General features: G+C 50.6%; 1 protein-coding gene across 1 annotated transcript; it reads right to left on the reverse strand.

Annotated features, from left to right (window-relative positions):
- Positions 1-1849: 1849 nt before the first annotated feature.
- On the reverse strand, positions 1850-21628 carry P3H1 (prolyl 3-hydroxylase 1). Its single transcript, XM_005901369.3, has 15 exons — positions 21108-21628; positions 17672-17824; positions 15459-15648; positions 15127-15258; positions 13921-14060; positions 8642-8731; positions 8322-8374; positions 8026-8147; positions 5920-6047; positions 5659-5754; positions 4849-4999; positions 3608-3725; positions 3125-3200; positions 2729-2869; positions 1850-2323 (listed from the first exon to the last, which is right to left on the reverse strand). The coding sequence occupies exons 1-15, from the start codon at positions 21570-21572 to the stop codon at positions 2168-2170; spliced, it is 2211 nt and encodes a 736-aa protein (XP_005901431.1). The 5' UTR covers positions 21573-21628; the 3' UTR covers positions 1850-2167.
- Between the last annotated feature and the right edge of the window lie 75 nt (positions 21629-21703).

A 21703-nucleotide genomic window follows, 5' to 3' on the forward strand; every position in this document is an offset into this window, starting at 1 on the left:
CTGCCAGCACCACTCATTCTCCTCCCCTTCTCACTTGAAAGACGACTGAAACATCTCTTGCTAAAGTTCTCACTGATCTCCACGTCCATCCCCAAATTCAAAAGCGGGTTCCCGGTTCTTAGCTTGTTCAACCTCTCAGCAGCTTTAGACACTGCTCACCCCCTCCTTCCTGAAACACTCTCATCAGCTTCCAGGACCAGACGTCTTGGCTCCCTGCTCATGGCTGGTCCTCGTGTCCTCTGTTGCACCCCACTGCCCTCCAGCTGCCTGCAGCCCGGCCCAGTCTTCTGACTCCTCTTCTGTCTACACTGACCTCAGTTTCCTGGCTTTGAACACCCACCATGTGCCGATGGCAACCTCCAAAATGTCAACTCCTACCTCCACCTCTCCCTGAACTCCAGATTCAGGAATCTTCTCCTTAACAGGCTCTTTAAACTTGAGCAAAACACACAAAACACATTTCAATGCCCATAACCCTCTTGTCTGCAGTCTGCCCAACATGGGAAAAAAGGTGGCTCCACTTCCGCAACTGTTCAGGCTAAATCCTTGTTGTTCCTTCTTATGCCAGCCAACCCATCAGTGACTCCTGTCGGCTCTACTTTAAAAAATTTTAAGAATATTTATCTACTTGGCTGTGCCAGGTTTTAGCTGTGGCACGTGGGATCTTAGTTCCCTGTTCAGGGATCAAACTCGGGTCCCCTACAAAGTTGGGAATGCAGGGTCTTAGCCACTGGACCCCCAGGGAAGTCCCTTTTGGTTCTACTTTGAAGAGATCCAGAACCTGACCTTTTCCACTGCCAACGCCCGATCCACACCGCCTCCATCTCTCCCCAGGGTCAATGCAGCAGCCTTTGCTCTGCTCTCCTTGTCTCCATACTTGCTCTTGGAGCCCATTTTCCATGTACATTCTTCACTGAGGCCTTTAAAATGTAAGTCAGACGCCCCCAACCCCTGCTCAAAATCCTCCAAGGGCTCCTGTCCCACTGAGTCAAGCCCAGGTGCTCCCTATGGCCCCCGGGACCCTGACCTCACTGGCTGCTCTCCTTGCCCACTCTGTGCCACCAGGTTGGCCTCCTTGTTGCTGGTCCCCACTTAGGGCCTAACCTGCTTTCTTATCTACCTCAAAGGCTCTCTCACACACACACACACTTATGTGTTTGTTACCTGTCTCCTTACTAAAGTACAAGCTCTACAAGGGCAGGGACTTGTTTTGTTTGCTTCCATGTTCCCAGCACCAGACACATAGCTGGTGCTCAATAAATAAACGTGGGTTAAATGAATAAATGGGCTCTCAGACTGCAGGTTCCCAACTCACGACCCCCCTGCCTCTCAAGCCCAGGATGGGAGATGAGCCTGAGGCCAGAGGAGCTGAAGCGGTAGGTCTGTCACTGTCTCCTAGAGGTGTGCGTTGTCCTGCACATGGAGACCCTGAGGTCTGAGGACCCAGAGGCCAGACAGCAGAGCAGGATGCATGTGGCCGACACGGGGGCACCACGCCAGGGCACTGCTGACCGATGCTGGCTGCCAGAGAAGGATTAAAGATAATCCTTGCCATCCACCCAGAGCGTTCCAGTTTACAAAATGCTGTCACATCCGATACCGCCTCTGGGCCACACAACTGCCCGGGAGGTGGACAGACCAGGGATTATGGTCCCCCTCATACATATGACAACCCCGAGGTCCCCAAGGTTAAGTGTCTGGCCTGAGGCTGCACAGGAAGTGGCCAAGCCAGGTGTGGCACCAGGCCTCCTCACAGCGGGCCTGCCACTGTGTCCTGCCCAGAACAATTTTCATCAAGTGAGACCTCTAGGGCCAATGGGCATATTTCCACTCTGAAAAAACCACCAGGTAAAAAAAACCACGAATCATTTATTCTTTGGTTGTCTACACAGGCACTTAAATACTGTATTGCTGTCACGTGGCTGCCTGTGTGGGCCCCCAGAGTGGCTCTGGGCCTGCATCCTGAGCCCTCAGTCAGGCCCAGAGGGGAGAGGGCCATCTCGCCATGTCCACTCCAAGAGCAGCAGCACCATGCGGACGGCCGTGAGCAGAGCCCCCTCAGCTGGGCGGCAGGCCTGGGTTCCCACTGCTCCTTGCCCGGGGCTGGCCAGTCCAGGCTGCAGGACAGAGTCCCTCGTGTGGGTCTGATCACCATCCACGGGAGTTGTCAGAGCTCATCCTTGTGCCCTGACTCACTGCTGGAGACGGGCTCCTGTAGGGGCTCGGGGGTCCCCTCCTGGGCTTCTTGGGGCTGCTCGTGGGGGAGGTCCATCTCTTCTGGGCTAAAGAGCATCTTTACCAGGTCGTCCGCCTGCACTCGGTCCTGCAAGGACAAAGCCCTGGCTGTTCAGGGAGGCCTCTGGACCAGGTACTCACCATCACCCAGGTGCTACTTCCTGGAGAACAAGAAGGTTCTTCCTCTGCGGCCTCCGAGCTCATCCTCTTCCTAACAGGTCGTGGGCACAGGTAGCAGAGGTGATACCCAGTGAGGGACCAAGAACCAGGGTCACTCCCCCATCCTGTCCCCCCGGTCCCCCACCTGGAGCCCTACTGACAAGGAAGGAAGGGCCAGGGACCACGGTGACACAGTGCCAGAGCGAAGAGTCTCTCTGGACTCCCAAGCCCAGCGTTTCTTTCCCGTCTAAGCATCGGCAGTGGGACTGGGGAAGGAGGAAGCAGAACAGGGGTCCTGCCGGGAACAGGTCACGGCAGCACCAGCTGCTCTCACCCTCTCGCTGTGTCGAGCATCCAAAGTGAACCAGAGGGCGATGGCACAGCGCTGCCCTCTGGTGACGGCCTTTACTCCATGCGGGTTTTCCGTGCCGGAAGAGAATCCCACGGCCCTTCCGCACTGGGGCTGCACCTCTGCCTAAAGGGGACAGCGAGGCGGGTGCGCAGGTCAGAGACTGAAACCTGCCTTCAGAAGGGACATGAGGTCATTCAGGTCGGGCTGGGGGGATGGCTCCTCTGCCTGCCTGCCCAAAGCCCAGCGCTAAAGAGAAAAGGTGACAGGTCAGAAGCCTCCTGGTTTGGGGAGGGGAGTGCTGGCTACCAGGAAGGCCAGCCGGCCATTCTGCCCACTGCACCTTGAGGGTTTCTGTCTCCCAAGGACGGGCGCACTCACCGTCACGGTCTTGGCATCTAGTTCAGTGAAATAAAAGTTTCCTCCATCGAAGTCTTCGTTCAGATAAAGAATGGCACTGGGAAAGGCAGAGAGCATCTCGACACCAACTTCCTCCTCCCGCCCCCGAGAAAACCCGCAGCTCCAGTGCTGTCACCTCCAAGTGCTCCCAGCCAGCAGCTGGAGGGGGGCCTTTCATAGGAAGAAAGCTTTCCAGAACCTTCTCTGAAGCCTCACGAACAGGACTCCTGACCTTCCCGCCTCCCCACCCTCAGCCCTGAGCACACACCATGCCCTTCTCTGGGCTGTTTCTGCACCACATCCTCCTCTCTCCATTCTGTTCTCCCACTACACTGTAACCATTCCCATACTGTCTGATTTCCAACCCAGAGGGTCCTGGACTCTGGGAAAAGCTGGTCCCAAGCGTGCATGTGTTGGAGGAGGGAGCAAGGCACGGGGCCCTGGGGACCTGAGGACCACTGGCACCTGAAGTCCCGGAAAGTGTAGGCAGGGGGCTCCTTGATGCACACGAGGGCCTCGGCGTTCAGGATGCAGTTGTCCACGTGGACGGGGTGGCTACCGTCCTTCCTCTCAGCCTGTGCCTCTGCGGCCAAGGGGACACACATTAGCACTGGGGCTCTCAGGGGACGGCCATGCAGCTCTCCTGCTGGCCTGGGGGGTGCGTTTGGGTCACTGCCGACCAGCTTCCCTCCTCTGGTTTGATCCACACCTTCGAGTCTTTTGACACAGCAGCAAGATCAACCTTAAATCCTCAACATTGGTGGGATAAAGACAAGGCCTCATCCAGCCCTCCCCTGCCTGACCACTGGCTTCCTCCTGGCCAGGCCCCAGGGCACCCCTACCTGGAGACCATAACACAGTTGCAAGCCTGGCATATTCCTTTGGTGCGCCCAGATTATGGTAGGATTCCAGACATTCTGAGGGACAGTAAAGCCCTAACCTCTGCCACCATCAGCGGAACGTCCGCACCGGGGCCACTGAAGGCTCTGGCAGGACAGACCCGGCTGTGGGTCATATGTAAGTCCTGGACACTGGCTGTACCTCACCCCTCCGCAGGGACGCAAAAGGGAATGTTGACAGAGGGAGAGTGAACGATGAGTGACCTCCAGTCTGCCCTAACTTATAAAATAAGGAGTTCTCTCACAAATTTGGTATTTAAAAATTAGTGGCAGAAAACTTAAAACACAGCTCATGATTCATCTAGACACCTGTATGCCCAACCCTGATGCTGAGAACCACTGACTTAGAGGATGAAAAGTGCTCTTGAAGCTTGTTGTTTAGTCTCTAAGTCATGTCCAACTAGCAGCGCTCTGTGATTCGGCCTCTGAGGCCCTCGCCGGCCTCACTTGGCTGCCCCGCCTCCCCACCTCCCCGACCTTCCTCTCCAGAAATGGCAACTTTCTCAGCTCCCCCAGCTGCTGGTTGGTCAGTGCTTCCACTCCTTTGTACATGGCTGCTGTTCCCTCTGGCTTAAACATCCTCCCATCGCCCCATGTACTCCACAACCCCTATTCATGCCGTGTAACCGCCGTCACCGCCTCTGGGAAGCCCTCTTGACTGCCCAGGGAGACTGACTCTAACTCCTTCCGCAGCGCGCACTGCGTTCCCCAGCAGGATAAAAGGGCCCGTGCCTGCTCTTCTCCTCGTCCAGTGCCTGGGGCGGGGTCTGCCGGGCGGGCGGGGGCTGCGGGGTGAGGGAGGCCCACCTTCGATGGCGGTGCGGCACACCAGGTGGGAGTAGGAGAAGTAGAGCGGGGTATCCAGGCGGAAGTACGACTCCATGACGCGGCGCACCTTCTCCGTCACGTTGTAGTACAGGTGGGCGCTCTGCAGAGGAACCTTCCCTTCCTGCCCCAGCTGCCGACGAGAGCAGGGTCAGCCTGGGTCAGGGGCCCTGGGCGCCCCTCCTTCTGGAGGCCGACAGAGACCAGGGAGGCACCTGGCCCCACTTCTCGGTGCTCGTGAAGGCGCAGTCCCTCTGCTTCCCGCACGTGACCCTCTGCCGTCGCCCGCTCCCCTCCCCTTCACATTTCTCTTTATAAATAACTCATGCATCCTGCTCAGAAGTAGAGCCATTCTGGGACTTCCCTGGTGGTCCAGTGGCTAAGACTCTGTGCTCCCAACGCAGGGAGCCCAGGTTTGATCTCTGGTCAGGGAACTAGATCCCACATGCTGCAACTAAGGGCTCAGGTACCACAGCTACAGATCCCGCGTGCTGCGACTAAGGCCCAGTGCCACCAAGAAATAAAAGTAAATATTTTTAGAAAGTGTAGCTGTTCTTCAGAAAGCACTCTCAAACTTGGGGTATTAGTCTTACTCGCTTGCCTCAGTTTTATTACACTAAGAGCCACGGTTCAAAAGTCAGCCTCACCCAGCGTGGTTTATCCTGCCTCCATGGCAGCTGGAATGCTGACAGGCAGATACTTTCCCCCTTCCCGCCACCTTCTCCAACTCCCCCTCAGAGCCTGGGCACCCCCTCCCTCCTCTCCACACCTAGAACAGAGTACTGACCCTACCTTGAGGGCCTTGAAGACGGTGACACCGTAGAACTTCTCGCTGGGGGTGTGTGGGGAGGTCTGACCCCGGTAGCCATCTCCTGAAGTTGCTGCTGCCTAGGAGGCCCCCAGAACAGGTAGAGTTAGCCAGGCAGCTGAGAGCCCGGGAAGAGGTGGTCAACTGCCCAGAGCAAGGGGCAGGCAACCGCCCAGACCTAAGAGGCACCTAGTTGGGGGATGCTGGGCCCTTAGGGAGGCAGTGTGGTCACCGGGCTCCCTCACATTGGTCAGTCTCTGCAGCTCCTGGCACTCCTCGTCAGAGATGACGCCATCCATCACCACCCGCTGGGAACCATTCAGGACTTTGGAGTTCATGGTGAGTCTGATGCCGTCATACAGCAGGGGGCCACCTGCAAAGCAGTGACAAGACTAGCTAAATCCAGCAGCGGTTCAGACACTCTCCATCAGATACTACCCTCCTGTAAGGAATAGAAATTACAGTTGATTCCTGTTTACCAGAGAAACCTTCCATTTGGTCACTTCCAAAGGTGGGCTGAACCAGAGGACGGAACTTAGGACAGGAGGTCCAAGCACTGGTCCGCAGCTGCTGGCTCGTGGGCCTTCACACATTGTTGGGGAAACATCATAGACATTCCTATAACATGAGCTCAAGACCAGAAAGAACTGGGTTTGACTCCTGGATCCTCCACTTACTAGCTGTCTGACCTTGGCAAGTTATTTAACCTCCCTGAGCCTTATCTCATCTGCAAAATAATATCTTAAAGGCCAGTCCTTCTCTCTTCAGTTTCTCCTGGTATATCATAAGCTTAATATAAAGAATAATAAGACAACTTAAGAAGTTTAGCACAATACTCGGCTTGGAGTAAATGCTTAAAAGTTTACCCATCACCAGTGGCACACTGTAAAGTGATTATCCTTCAATTAGGAAAAAAAAAAAAAGTTTAGCCACCACCATATCATCTATTTAAAAATGAGGATCTTACAATCTGCCCAAACCCACCTCTCAGGCAATTATGAGAATCAAGACAAATAACAGAGTAGAGTGAAAGCTCTCTGAAAATAAACGAATGACAGACAAATTATTTAATGTGCTAATCTTTTTAAATTAACCACTGTTAATTGAAGCAACCATAAAGGCCAGTCTTTTCTCTCTTCAGTTTCTCCTGGTATCCCTTTGTGCTGGGGACATCCCAGACACCAAATCAACTCTATTTATTCCAGCCTCAGCATGTGCCAGGCACTGGTGCTAGAAGAGGTGAGGGATTAACACCTGAAGACAGAACCTGTTCCAATAATCACACAATAAGCCGCACAAAGCAGGTCTTGTGAAAGCACAGAGTGCCTTGAAAATTCAACAGAAAGAGGGAGGGGAGGGAATTCCCTGGTGGTCCAGTGACTGAGACTCTGTGCTCCTAATGCAGGGGGCCCTGGGTTCGATCCCTGGTCAGGGAACTAGATCCCACATGTTGCAACTAAAGATCCTGCTGCCACAACCAAGACCCAGCGCAAACAAATAAATAATAGGCAGGGGCTCCTGACTGGCCTGGAGTTTAAGAAAGACTCTGTGGGGTGTATCTGAGATGCCGCACGGGCAGGGATGGTAGAAAGTGTGCAGGAGGACGGAGAGACCTGAACAGGGACTTGTGGGCAGAGAGAGGCTCAAGGATGAGGAAAGGTGTAAACAAGGCAAGAGTGGAGCCTACAGTTAAAGGGGAGATGAGGGGGATGGTGTCAGGAGCCCCGGTGTTTGGAGACTGCTCTTGCCCCCCAGTGGGAAGGGGCCTACAGTTAAAGGGGAGATGAGGGGATGGTGTCAGGAGCCCCGGTGTTTGGAGACTGCTCTTGCCCCCCAGTGGAAGGGGCAAGGACAGCCTGGAAGAGGAAAGAAGGGTGCCGACGGGGGGCTGGGAACGCGTCACTGGCCCGAGGCAGTGGGACATGAAAAGGGTTGGGGAGATAGAAAGAGAGCGGAGTCCCACTCGGTAGGCCTCGCCAGTGGACTGGAGGCGACAGGCAAGGGGGCATCAAAGGACACCTCAAGACTCTGAAGCTTGGTTACAGAACGATTAATGGCAGTTGGGAGGAAACGGTTTGGGGGCAAGGACACGAGTTTTCTCCTCTAAATACTTACCAAAGTGAACTAGTGTCCCTGTGACACAGGCGTCTTATTTCTTAACCAAAGGCCAATTCTCAGTTATCTTTGCAAGCAGAAGTCCCGTGGGTGAGTAAGGAAGGGTGACCCTGACTGTGACCCGTGCCAGCTCAGCTTCCGAGGCTGCCCTCTCATGGGAGCTGCCCAGCTGACATGGGGACCCTGTCCCTTCTGCCCCCACGATGGCCAAGGTTGCCCCGAGCCCATCCTCTCACCTTCCCGGGTCAGCCTGCTCACGTCCAGTGACTCCTTGGTCTTCTCCTCCACGAGGGTCTCGATCTCCTTCATAAGGTTCCCGATTTCCTGGGAGATGCGGGCAGCTGTTTCCCGTTCTGACCTGTGAGCACAGCCGCTCTGAGCCCTGCATCCCGGGGCCCACCCAGGCTCCCACCCCGGCTCCCCAGACTGGACCTGCCCACCCCTTGCCAGGAGTTCACATCTGCCTGGGCTCGGGAAGCCTCAAGTGCTTCATCACACCGATCCACTCATGCAGTTTCTTCAAGGGCCTCACTTCTGTTTCTCTTGCAGTCTCTTAGGAATCACCTCCACTGGAGTCCATGAATCCTAAAAGCAGAGCAGGAGGAAATGAACAGTGCCAGAGGCCTGGTGAATCCTCTAGGTCTTGATGAGTGGGCCAGGGCCTACAGGAAGTCCACCTCCTCACCAGACCCCTTCCAGGAGACAAAGGGAGATGTCTTTGGGACCAAGTCACCTATATCTAGCTAGCCAGAATTCCCCCTTGTCTCTTGTCCACCAGTCTTCTCCCGGAGTCACCTGGTGTACAGCTCACCCCACTCCTTGCCCACCACTCACCCCCGCACCCTGGCTCACCGGATCAACAAAGGGAATTCCAAAAACGTCATAGGCGAAGAAAAGCAGTTCCTTCTCCAGCAGGCTCCGCTGGCGGTACTCCTGGGCACTCTGAGGGCACACAGCGGGAGGCACGCTCTGGAACTCAGCCCTGCCGCTAGCTCTCGGCCCCCCACCCCCCTGCCCTCCACCCCGCATCTACACTTCTGCTCCCAGTGTGACCCGAGGCTTCCTCTCCCACCACCACTCGTGTGTCCGTCCCCCAGTTTGGGACAAAAGCCTCACTTTTGTGCTCGAGGGTTCCTCTTGCCTGGCACAAGCAGCATGTCTGAGGTGGCAGAGCCAGGCTTCCCTTGAAGAGAAAACGCCCCCTTCCTTCCTCTGCCATTACCCTCTGAGACAGAAAACCTGAGGATTCTCAGGAACAATTAGTCTTCAAAGAAGGAAAACGCCTTCTCAACTTTTACAGGAGTTTGGTACTCAGGGAAAAACAAACAAACAACTTAAAAACTAGGTGTTAGGTGACTCCTGTGTTATTCATTCAATCTTTGCGGCCACCTTGAGGTTGATCCAACTATCCCCATTTTACAGATGGGGACACTGAGGTACGGAGGGACAATGCTGTGTCCTGTTGTGGCGTGACACAACAGGAAACAGCAGAGCAGGGACCCACGTCCAAGGCTGGGTCTCTCTAATCCTAAAGTCCGTGTGCTTTATCCTGTGTCATGTGTCTCCCCTCAGACTTGGAGCAGACGGTTTCCCTCCCCGGAGCCAGGCAGCTGCAGAAGGAGCAACGGGGCCCAGCACCCGGCCCTTCCACTGGTGGGCTAACCCGGGGTAGGGAAACTAAGCACCTTCCGGATCCCATCTTTCCCTAGGTGCCCTGCTAGTCTCCTAGCAGCAGAAGGAGGAAGGAAAAGAGAAAGAAGACGGTGTCAGTTGAAACAAAAGGTGAGGGCAATAAGGAAAACTTTAAAGGCGTCAATGAGGCCTACCTATATCACCTCTTATATTTACTCAAGAGGAAGATGGACATTTTTGAGGGAGTTCATCTTTTACATTTTTTAAGGGATAAAATTATTTTAAAAAATATGTATTTATGTGGATCTTAGTGTCGGGTCTTAGTTGTGACACTCAGGATCTTCACTGTGCATGCGAGATCTTTTTATTTTTTTATGGAAGATCTTTAGTTGCAGCATGTGAACTCTCAGTCATGGCATGTGGGATCTAGTTCCCTGAGCAGGGATGGAACCTGGGCCCCCTGCATTACGTGGAGTCTTAACCACTGAATCACCAGCGAAGCCCTTCCTGAGGAGTTGAAATGATTGGCCTCCCTCACCAAGTGCTGGACACAAAGCTGCTGCTGCTAAGTCGCTTCAGTCGTGTCCGACTCTGTGCGACCCCACAGACGGCAGCCCACCAGGCTCCCCCATCCCTGGGATTCTCTAGGCAAGAATACTGGAGTGGGTTGCCATTTCCTTCTCCAATGCACGAAAGTGAAAAGTCAAAGTGAAGTCGCTCAGTCATGTCCGACTCTTAGCGACCCCATGGACTGCAGCCTAACAGGCTCCTCCGTCCATGGGATTTTCCAGGCATGTGTTAACTCCTTTAACCCTCTGCAGCAGCCCTATGAGGCTGCAAGCCCTACTTCTACCACTTACTCCTTCAACACTGATTTTCCAAGTGGCAGCTTTGTGTCAGAACTATGCTGGCACTGGGATAAAGCAGGGGAGCAGAGATTCTCGTCACCATAGGCAGTGACAGGCCACCGTGCAGGTTAACTCATTTCTTGGAGCCTAAATGTCCTCATCTCTAAAAAAGAGAGAACAGCGCCCACCTCACAGGGCACCTGTGATGACAGAATGAGAAGATGGGTGTGAACACCCAGCTCAACGAGATGATGGGTGTAAAGATCCAGCTCAGTTTTTGGCCTGGGATGGGGATCAACAGATGTGAGTTACCTTCTTACCAGAAGGGTGGTTCTAGTTAGAAATGGTAGACTGACCACTCATTTTCTCTTTCTGCCCAAGACTCACTAATATGGCCATTAAGGGTAAGGGTGAGGGGGATCTTAACTGAGCAAAGAGGCCGGGAGAAGTGCCATCTCAAAGCCAGGTGGTCACCATCTAGCAGCCAAAGAGGACAATGACAAGGGTAAACAGTCTCCACATGGGAGGGGATGGCAAGAGGAGGACTCCTTCTATTGGAGATGCTCAGGACGCCAGATCTAGGAAGGAAGAACCTTGGTTTTTAACTTCAGGGTAGGTTGGTGATGCCACCTCACTGGACTTTTATGAGAATCAAGTGAAAGAAAAGCTACAAAAGATTTTTGTAAACTATAAAATGCCACACACATTTAAAGGGTGCTTATTTTCAACAGGAAAGTGCCACAACAACCAGAATGGGAAGTGTGTTACTACCACATCATCTCCCTGCTTCTCCCAGTGAACAGAGGAAAAGTTAGCCCCCCTGGGCTGGAGTGCAGGCAGGAAGGGAGGCTGTGAGTCCCTTCCACCCTGCCACCTGTACACTCTGGAGCCCTGTGGCCAGCAACACACACAGGTCTCCCAGACTGGGAATTTTGGGTGTGTGCTCTATTGCTCAGTCTGTAAGTCATGTCCTACTCTTTGCAACCCCAAATATTTTAGCCTGCCAGGCTCCTCTGCCCATGGAATTTTCCAGGCAAGAATACTGGAGTGGGTCCCAGACTGAAACAGGGTACCTAATTAGACATGGAGAGAAGGGAGGAGTGAAAACCACCCCCCAACCCAGGCTGCCAGTTCCACCTCCCTCCTCCACCTGGTTGGCTCCCCTGCCTCCCTCAGGGCTTGGCAGCTCTCTTGGTGCCACATGGCCCCCAGCACGTCCCATTCTGAACCCTGCACCATAATAGCTCATCAGGCTGCTTCAAACCCTTCCAGGACTCACCACTCCCTGCCGCATAGAGTCCAAGGTCCTAGAGAGGCACTCAAGAACCTTCAGAATCTGATCCTCCCAGGCCCCGTTGCCTGCAGCTCCCTGGCACCATCCTCCATTTGCATGGGATAGTTGGGTAGGTGTTGTACATGCTGCTCTCCATCCAAACAGCCCTTCCCTGTCTCATTCACCTACTGTAGGCTTTAAAAACCGAATGTCACCACCACTGCCTCTTGCAAAGCCCTCCCTGACTCTCCAAGCACTCCCTTCTCTCCCATGCATCCACTCTAGCTTGCTGGCACCTCTTTTATTATATTCACTGCAGTATCCTACAAATGCCATATTGTATACCTTTCCAAGGTGGTTTCAGATGGCACTCAAAAAGACATGAAGGTAAAACATACACAGCTAAACCCACAGAGAGCTGATAGATATAAATAGAAATGTTCAGGTCTTTCCTCCAACCCCTGACTTACAGGCCCATGCCTGGGGGTTGGGGGTGGGGGAATAATCTCCATGAACAGTTATGTTAAATTTTTTTCTTTACCTAAAATTATTATCATGGAGACAATATCATATTGGTGCATAGTAATCTACTCATGCAATTTACGAGTTATCTTGTATGTCACTGAATGAATGTACCAAGACTGATTCAACGAGTCTCCAAATTGATGGCATTGAGCTTGTTTCTAGTTATTTTGCTTTCAGCAGCAGTGTTCTGATGCACAGCTGTGCACACTACCTTTGCACAAATGTGCAGTACAGCTGCGGGGTGAATCCCAGGCCGCTGAATCATTGGTTAAACAGCCCAGGGGTGGACCTGTTTTCTTATCCCTTTCATTTGTCCAAGAGATGTGATGCATTAACAACTGAGGGGCTTCTAGAACAATCGTAGCTATTAATCTTTGTTGTTGTTGCTGACAAAGTGAAAAGTTCGTCCAAAGTTATAGCCAATTTTACAGGCTGGGGTTTGGGTGAGGCCAGCAGGACACAAATGATTAAGGGCCACAGTGATAAGCCCCCTGGTTTCAGGAGGTAACTGAGGTTAGAAGTGAGAAAACCCTCCAACTGCTACTCATGTACCATTGTCCAGACCCCTGTGATGCTACCTGTCCACACAACATGTTGTACAGTGCCTGTTGGCTTACTCTCTCTCTTTTTTTTGACTGCACCTTGAGGCTTGTGGGATCTTGGTTCCCTGACCAGGGACTGAACCCTGGCCAACAGCAGTGAAAGTGCTGAGTCTTAACCACTGGATTGTCAGGGAAGTCCCAGCTCACTATCTCATTTGACCTTCATACTCATCCTGTGTTGAAGACAGAGCAAGAACCACAGTCCTATTTTATAGCAGAAGAGACAGACTCAGAAGAGCAAAGCAGCATGACTAAGATCCCACACGATGTGCCAAAAATCACATGGCTAGTAAGTGGAGGAGTCAGGACTTGAGCCTAGATTAGTGACTTCAAATCCACCTCATTGTTCTGAGCTCAAGAAGGAGAGGATCTAGGGCCTGTGCGTGGCATATGCACAAATAAGAAGGTTCACAGTGCCAAACTTCATTAAGTTAAAACAGAGAACTTTTCGTGTGTGTGTGTGTGGTTTTTTTTTAGGCTATTTTATTATTTATTTTTTGGTGATGCCCTGAGGCATGTGATCTTAGTTCCCTGACCAGGGATCGAACCTGCATCTGCTTCAGTGGAAGTGTGGAGTCTTAACCACTGGACATCTAGGAAAATCCTCTCTTTTCATGTTTTTAATACAAAAATAATACTCATTCAGTGCAGGGAATTTAGAAAATACAAATGAGCAAAATAAAAAAAAAATCACCTGTCATTCCTGAAATAGCCACTGTTAAATGAACAGCACAATGTACAGTCCTCCCAACAGTGCAGGGATGGGGGGTGCTTTCACTTCAGTACTTCTCATTTTAGTCTTTGTATCACATAGATTTTCCTTCCAGTTTTGGAAGGATATGGGATTAATGCTGAAACAGGGACAGATCAGACAATGGCAGAAAGAGGGGACAGGAAGGAAAATGGAGGCAGAAAAGTGGTGAGTGAAAAAAAAAAAAGTTAACATGAAGTAGAAAATGATTAATCTTGGCCAAACAGTATCAAGTCTTAAAGTAGGGATGCTAAAAAAGGCAAAGAACGTGGCTGTTCTGCAGTTCTGCTTTTCTTTGCCAACTCAGAGAACAGACTTCTGGGCCCAGATTGTGCTAATGAAGGCTCCGGCTTATTCCCTATGCTTCCCAGGCATTCACGCCTGCCTGGGAACCCTGCCTCACCCTGCCCAAGCAGCAGCTGGCTCCCCCTTCTCTATCCCACTCTGCTCTCTGGTCTGGGTTCAGCTGGCAGCTGCCGTAAGTAACGCAAGTCTCTCACCTCACGGGGGCCAATGGATCTGGCTTGCTCTTCTCCAAGCATGGCTGTATAGTAGGCCAGATTCTGGCTCATCACCTCATCATTGGGGAAGAAGAGGAGATAGGTCTTGGCACATTCAATGGCCTGTGTGTAATTCCCAACTGCAAAGGGGAAAAAATGGGTGAAAAGAAAGCATCTCATTTTGGGTACCACCAACCACCTAGAGTTCAGTCTCAGCACAGCTCCAGGTGATAATGACACAGCCAGGAGGCACCAGCTACACAACACAACTGCCTGATTAGGGGAGAGAAATGACAGAATCCACATAGAATATGTATTTGATTTTAAGGTGCTCAGTGTCCTCAGGTAATTCAAACATTGGCCTTAATAGTCCCATTCATTAGACCAATATCAGGAATATTCCCACCTTCCTATCTTTTTTCCCCTATGGACTTTCAGAAGAGAAGGGAAGACTGTAATAGCAGATTATCTCTTTTATTGATATGTGTTTGTTTCCTCAACTATAAAAGCATATATTCTTGAATATGCTATAAAGCTTACTTTAGCACACAGTAGGAACTCAGTAAAGACCTGCTGACTTGTTTTTCTGGATATTGACATGCCCCTCTCACTACTCCAGAGCATCAGTGCTGTTATGAAGGAGAAGGGCTGGGAAATGTCCTGTGAGCTGGTTTAAATGGAAATACATCCTTGCCTTTACTATAACTTAAAGTGAAAAAAGTGAAAGCGTTAGTCACTCAGTTATGTTCAACTATTTTCAACCCCATGGACTGTAACCCACCAGGCTCCTTTGTCCATGGAATTCCCCAGGTAAGAATACTGGAGTAGGTAGCCATCCCTTCTCCAGGGAATATTCCCAACCCAGGGACTGAACCTGGGTCTCCTGCATTGTAGGCAGATTCTTTACCATCTGAGCCACCAGGGAAGCCCTTGCTATAACTTAACTCAAGTGCAAAATCAGATTATAAATGTTATAGAGGAGACCAGTGAGGTCCTAGAGTCTCCCTCTCCCAGCTTCTTGGGCTGCTGATACTGGCTTCCCAGGAGGTGGCCTGTAACAAGGCACCCAGGGATCACCTGGCACAGTGCCTCCCAGAGCCACAGAGAGAAGCCAAACAGGCCAAAGAAGCACAGTGGCCACAATCCCTGCCTTCCTTGCTTTAGGCTTAGTTAAAAGCAGCTGAGAAAGAGGGAAGTAGACCTTACTGTTATAGTAGGCAAACTGCAGATAATTATAATGAGATGGCAGGAAGTCTTCAAAGGGCTTCTCTCGACTTGGGTGGGAAGCAAGCTCCGTGACACAGTTCTGCTTACAGCTGAGGACCTGGATGTAATGATCTGAAAGGAATAGAAGAGAGGGAGAACTGTAAGGTCAACTTCAGGATTCCAATTCTGGTTAAGATGAACAAATCAAGAGGAAGCAGTTTTCAGTCGGATTCCCAGCTCTAGGAGATTCAGGAATGAGGCCTAAGATGCCCTGTCATGTTGCCGCGCTGAGAGCCCAGCGGGCCCGATAGGGAGCGGGGTTCCAGCCGCACCTGTAATGGCCTGGAAGAGGTCGGCATTGTACTCCAGGTAGTTGTAGCCGTCGTAGTCATAGGGCCCTTCGCAGAGCGCGCGGCACTCCTCGTCCGCCACGAAGTACTCCCGCAGCGCCGCCTCCAGGTGGGGCACGGCTTCCTGCGGCTGCTCCTCGGAGTAGAGGCGCACTCCCAGCCGAAATTCGTGCTACTGGGAGGAAGGGGTACTCAGATGCCGGGCAGGCGGCAGACGGCTCTCCCTTCTATCCCGCGGCCACCTCGGCGGGCGTTCCCCTAGCCCTCGCAGGTTACCGACGGAAAGGGTGGCTGCTGTATAATGAAGGCCTTCTACAAAGGGTCTTTCCTTGTTTCTTTTGAAATTTAGAAGCATTTGCTTCCCTGGCGGCTCAGGCGATAAAGCGTCTGCCTGTAATGCGGGAGAGCCAGGTTCGATCCCTGGGTCGGGAAGATCCCCTGGAGAAGGAAATGGCAATCCACTCCAGTATTCCTGCCTGGAGAATTCTGTGGATTGAGGAGCCTGGTAGGCTACAGTTCACAGGGTCGCAAAGAGTCGGACATGACTGAGCAAATTCACTTCACTTCAAACTCAATCTAGATGAAAGCTAAATGGGAATTCATTGTCATTTTCTTAAAAATTTTTTTTTATTTATTTGGCTGTGTGGGGGTCTTAGTTGCCGCACGTGGGATCTTTAAGTTGCAGCAGGCAAACTCAGCTGCAGCGTGTGGAATCTAATTCCCTGACCAGGGATCAAACCTGGGGCCCCTGCACTGGGAGCTCAGAGTCACAGTCACTGGACCGCCAGGGAAGTCTCTCATTGTCACCTTCCTGCACTTTTTCTTGGTAGGGCTGAAAGTTTTCAAAATAAAATTTAATTTAAAACATTGAACTCTTAGAGGTTAGAATGTGGTTTGAGGTGATGAAAGCAATCTTTCTGGCAGTAAGGACTGCTGATTACAGACTCTGCTTCTGCTCTCTGTGGGACACAGCTCCCTTCTTGTGGACAGTAACCATTTTCATTTGTTACAGAATCACTAAAAACAAACAAACAAACACAAAACCTAAACTGTGTAGAGTTGTATAAAGTACTATATGTACACATTTTACTTTTAAAAGCTATTCTGATATTGTCTCTAATATGCCTATTTCTATTAATAAACTAGAACATAAGCCCTTTATAAAAATACTATGCCATTGGACAGTAGCCTGCCAGGCTCCTTGGTCCATGGAATTCTTCAGGCCAGAATACTGGAGTGGGTAGCCGTTCCCTTCTTTAGGGGATCTTCCCAACCCAGGGATCAAACCCAGGATTGGGTTCTACATTATATGAGGATTCTCTACTGTCTGAGCCACCAGCTGCTAAAGAGGTAAGAACACTGAGGACTATGGTACTACCCACTGTTGTGAAAAGCAAAAATCTATACAACCAAAAATATTCGATAAGTAAATGAATACAATTGATGAATAAGATGGATTACCATGCAGCTATTAAAAATTGTTTTCAAAGAAAATTTGAAGACATGAGAAAAAGTACATGATAAAATGTTAATTCAAAAGGATGATTAAAAGTATATACACAATATGACACCAAATTAGGTTTAAAAATTAGATTTGTTGCTATTGTTCAGTCACTAAGTTTTGTCCAACTCTTTTGCTACCCCATGGACTGTAGCCCACCAGGCTTCTCTGTCCATGAGATTTCCCAGGAAAGAATACTGGAGTGGGTCGCCATTTCCTTCTCCAGGAATTTTCCTGACCCAGTGATCGAACCCTTTGTCTTCTGCATTGGTAGTTGGATTTTTTACCACTAAGCACATCAGGGAAGCCCATAAAAATTAGGCACTAAAGACTTTAAAAATAGACCAAAATATCAACCACTGGTTTTCTGAATGTAGCACTGTTACAGATAATTAATTCCTGTTTTTTTTTATGTATTTGCATTTTTCTAATGTTGTACAATGAACATACATAACTTTTGTAATCTGAAAACAACCCTAGTGAATGTCACTATAATAAAGAGTGAGATGGGGAGGGAGGTGAGAGGGAGGGTCAGGATGGGGAACACATGTACACCCATGGCTGATTCATGTGAATGTATGGCAAAACCAACACAATATTGTAAAGTAATTAGCCTTCAATTAAAATTAAAAAAAAATAAAATTCAAAAAAAAAGAATGAGAGAAGAGGATAACATTTTTTGTTTTTTTTTCACCATATGGGGTTTGGCCTCAAGATCCTTGAAGTCAGCCTCCTTCACCCCAGACATGGTCTGGTAATAATCCAGGTTCTGTCGCATCTCCATGTGCTCAGGGTTGCCCACGAAGAAGGTATGGGCTGCTGCTACAGCTTTCTCCAACTTGTTTATCTAAGGATGAAGAATAAAAAGATAATTGTCACATGCAAACCCTGAAGTCTGGTGTCCAAATATGCAGTTCACAGTAAACAGGAAATCCCTGCCTTCCTGAGCCTTCCACTCAGTGTGCCCGAGCCCCTCCCAAGCCCAGAAAACACACCTATCGCAAGAAACTACATACCAGAGATTAGAAGCACGGGGCCCTGAACAGATTTCCAGCTATTTCTCAAATCAGGATTAGGGATTCCTCAAATTACAGGAGGTTGTGCTTCAAAAGTATAAACATTCTATTCTAAAACAAAGGTGTTATTGTAGGGGGAATGCTATGGAAGACTGACTGCCTGAGATAATACAGTCTCGAGATTCAGATGTAGGGACTGAGCTGGCAAAGTCCAAGAACTCAAGGATTTAGGGGTAGGGGAGAAAGCGCAGTTAACAATTAGACCATGCCTAAGAATTTGCCTAGAAAAAAAAAAAAGCAGCTTTTTTTTTTTTTTGCCTTTGTGCTTTTGACTCATTCAAGGAAAAGGTGGGTGGCAAAAAGTCTTAAGGTCCTATACAAAATCCAGACATGACATCTTCTGACTTCTCAAAGCCAAGGGCTCATGAGGTTAAAACTAGTGACTTTATAGAAATATGAGAGGAGAAGAAATGTGCTACAGGCCACAGTAACGCGTAGAGCAATGGACTCCAGCATTCCAAAATTATACAGCTTCATATATAGAATCCAGAAGAAATCGCTGATGATATAATGATTAACAACATGGGTTGTGGTATCAGACTGGTAACAATGGTAGGTTTAATTATTCTCTTGCTGGGGTTTTAGACAAGTTAAAGTTTATTCTCTAAACTCATTCCCTGGACTCTGCTAGTGGTCCAGTGGTTAAGAATCTGCCTGGCAATGCAGGGGACAGGGGTTCAATCCCTGGTCTGGGAAGATGCCACACGCTGCAGGTAATTAAGCTTGTGCACCACAACTACCGAAGCCTGCGTGCCCTAGAGCCTGTGCTCTGCAACAGAAGTGAGAAGCCCGAGCACCACAACTAGAGCGCAGCCCCCAACTCATTGTAATTAGAGAAAAGCCCCCGAAAAGCAATGAAGACCCAGCACAGCCAAAAATGAATGAATATATAGATACATCCCCTAATCTCACAGGATTGCAGGGAAAGTTAAATGAGAGGATATATATGCAGCTTTTAACACATGGCACTGGGCACATATTAAATGCTTAATAAATGTCAGCTCAATGAATGTAAATCCTCAGTTCAGTTCAGTCGCTCAGTCGTCTCCAACTCTGTGACCCCATGGACTCCAGCACGCCAGGCTTCCCTGTCCATCACCAACTCCTGGAGCTTGCTCAAATTTATGTCCATTGAATCGGTGATGCCATCCAACCATCTCATCCTCTGTTGTCCCCTTCTCCTCCTGCCTTCAACCTTTCCCAGCATCAGGGTCTTTTCCACTGTGTCAGTTCTTCCCAGCACATGACTAATATGCCAAGAAAAAATTTTTTCTTTTCTGACTTTAGTACTAGTAAATGCACACTAGACAAGGAGTCAGCCCTGGCTGTGACCCCCAAATAGCTAGGTGACCCAAGGTCAACAATCCCCATCTCTGTCCCTAAGTATCCCTAACTGTAAAATCAGAAATTCTCTCAAAGTGAAAGTGAAGTCGCTCAGTCATGTCCAACTCTTTGTGACCTCATGGACTGTAGCCTGCACCAGGATTCTCCATCCATGGGATTATCCAGGCAAGAGTACTGGAGTGGGTTGCCATTTCCTTCTCCAGAAATTCTCTCAAGTCTGTCTCTTTTATGGACTGACTCTTTTGTATCTTTCAGCATTACTCTTGCCTTTCTCCATTCTCCTCCATCTCTACACTCTTCACCTCCAGCTTTTTACCCTCTGAGCGCAAGGCACTTGATTTCTCCCTCTCGTGTGGACAACTGCAGTCATCTCTTAATGGTTCACTCTGCCACCACTTTCTCCTTCTCCCAGGGCTTATCCCACATGGTTTCCAGAATCAGCATCCTACAACCTAGTTCTGATGATGGGTCCATGAAGTCTGCAGAATTCTCTTCCCACTCTGGCCCTACTCTGTCGGAAATGGCTATCCTTCCTCTCCTCCGGCAATAGTTGGGATCAGCTTCAAATGTCACCTCTTCTTTCAAGTCCAACTTCTCTGACACACAGTTAGATTCTTCCTCTGTTGTGTTTCCACAGCAGGATATAGATACTCTTTTAGTAGCCCTTACTACTAAAATGACTCTTACACTGCAAAGCGGGGTAAAACAAAAAAATACAAAGTCAAGCACATTACCTGTTCAAAAACTGGAATGTAGTAAGTGTTTAGTAAATGTTTGTCAAAGAATTTTTTAAAGTGTTGTCAAGTGACATAACCAAAGACACAGCCCAATTATTTTGGGGTCAAATCCGGTACTCCTCTGAGAAACTAGGAGGCATGGAGCAGAACTGTGTAAGCAGAATGCTTGTGCAGAGGTGGAAATCTGAGGCCCCCAAGACTTTGTAAGTCTCTAAGTTGAACTGAAGGTCTGTTAAACTATGGATATAATAGACAAGCCCACACAGCTCCTCCTTCCATTTCCCCCCAATAAAATGGGGCTACTAATAGCATCTACTTTACAGGATATTGCCAGGATCTGGGTAAATGAACTAACAAACACAGTATTTAATAATGCCTGGAAGTCTGTTTTGGCTATCATTATCATAAATCAGAAACGCTCCAAATCTGGGTGTACACTTGGACTTAAGGCACTCTGGAATTTCTAAAAATGCTCATTTTCTTTGGAAACCTGACACACTAGCCAGAGGGTCCCTCACAGGGAGGGGCCAGACAGCCCCTACTGGCGACGTGGCAACCTCACGTCCTGAAAGAAGGCTGCTGCACTCAGGCGGCAGGAAGAGCATCACTGAAAAGCAAACCGGAAGGAAGATATTGTAGAAAGGTCTTAGCTTCTCACTGGGTAACTTACAATGAAATCAGGATTTACAGCTGACGCTGTAGTTCCCTATAAGCGGCTTCCCGAGTAACACAAGACCAAGTTTTGCTTGGCATGTGCCTTAACCCCAGGCTGGACTTTTGGGGTCACCATCTGCCTATGCGAACCCGGAGAGGCTGGTCTCCTGGCAGGGTCCCTACTCTCCCTGGATCCAGGAAAAGTTTCTCGTCCAAGAGGCCACTTTCCCTCTCCGCGGACACGTCCCTCGCCCCTCTTCCCCGAACCAACCACGCCCAGAAGGACCCCCAGCCGCCCGGGGCTCGGGCAGGTCTGCACCTTGAAGTAGGCGACCTGCAGGTAGTTGTAGGGGCTCCGCTTGCGGAACTCCAACTCCAGCTCCTCGCTGAGCGAGTGGGCGGTCGACGGCCCGAGGCAGCGGCGCAGGCAAGCGGCGCGGCGCAGCAAGCCTCCGAAGAACCGCAGGTCGTGCAGGGCGGAGGCACCTGAAGCCTGCGCCAAACTTGGGGGCGAGTCTGGGTCCACTTCCCATGGGAGGTCGGCGGCACACCGAGTGCGGCAGCGCAGACGGAGGGCGCGCAGGGCGGCCCGCGAGCGGAGCGCCCGCTCCATGCTCAGAACCACACCGGCCCAGTCCCCGCGAGCATAGGCCGCCGTCCCCTCCGCGAACAGCAGATCAGGCGCCGTCAGGTCCCATCCCGCCTCGGACTCGGCCTCAGCCTGGGAGGCAGTGGCGGCGACGGCCAGCAATGTGGTCAGCAGCCTTAAAGCGCGTGCCGCCATGGCCGCTCAGACCTAACGGGACCCTTGGTCACCGGCCGGGGAGGTTGGAGTCCCACCTCCGCGAAGCCCCGCCCTCGAGGGAAGCCCCGCCCTAGACGAAGCCCCGCCTCCCAAACCCTGCGGCGTCTGCC

Source organism: Bos mutus, chromosome 3, assembly GCF_027580195.1.
Source record: "Bos mutus isolate GX-2022 chromosome 3, NWIPB_WYAK_1.1, whole genome shotgun sequence".
Lineage (NCBI taxonomy): Eukaryota > Metazoa > Chordata > Mammalia > Artiodactyla > Bovidae > Bos > Bos mutus.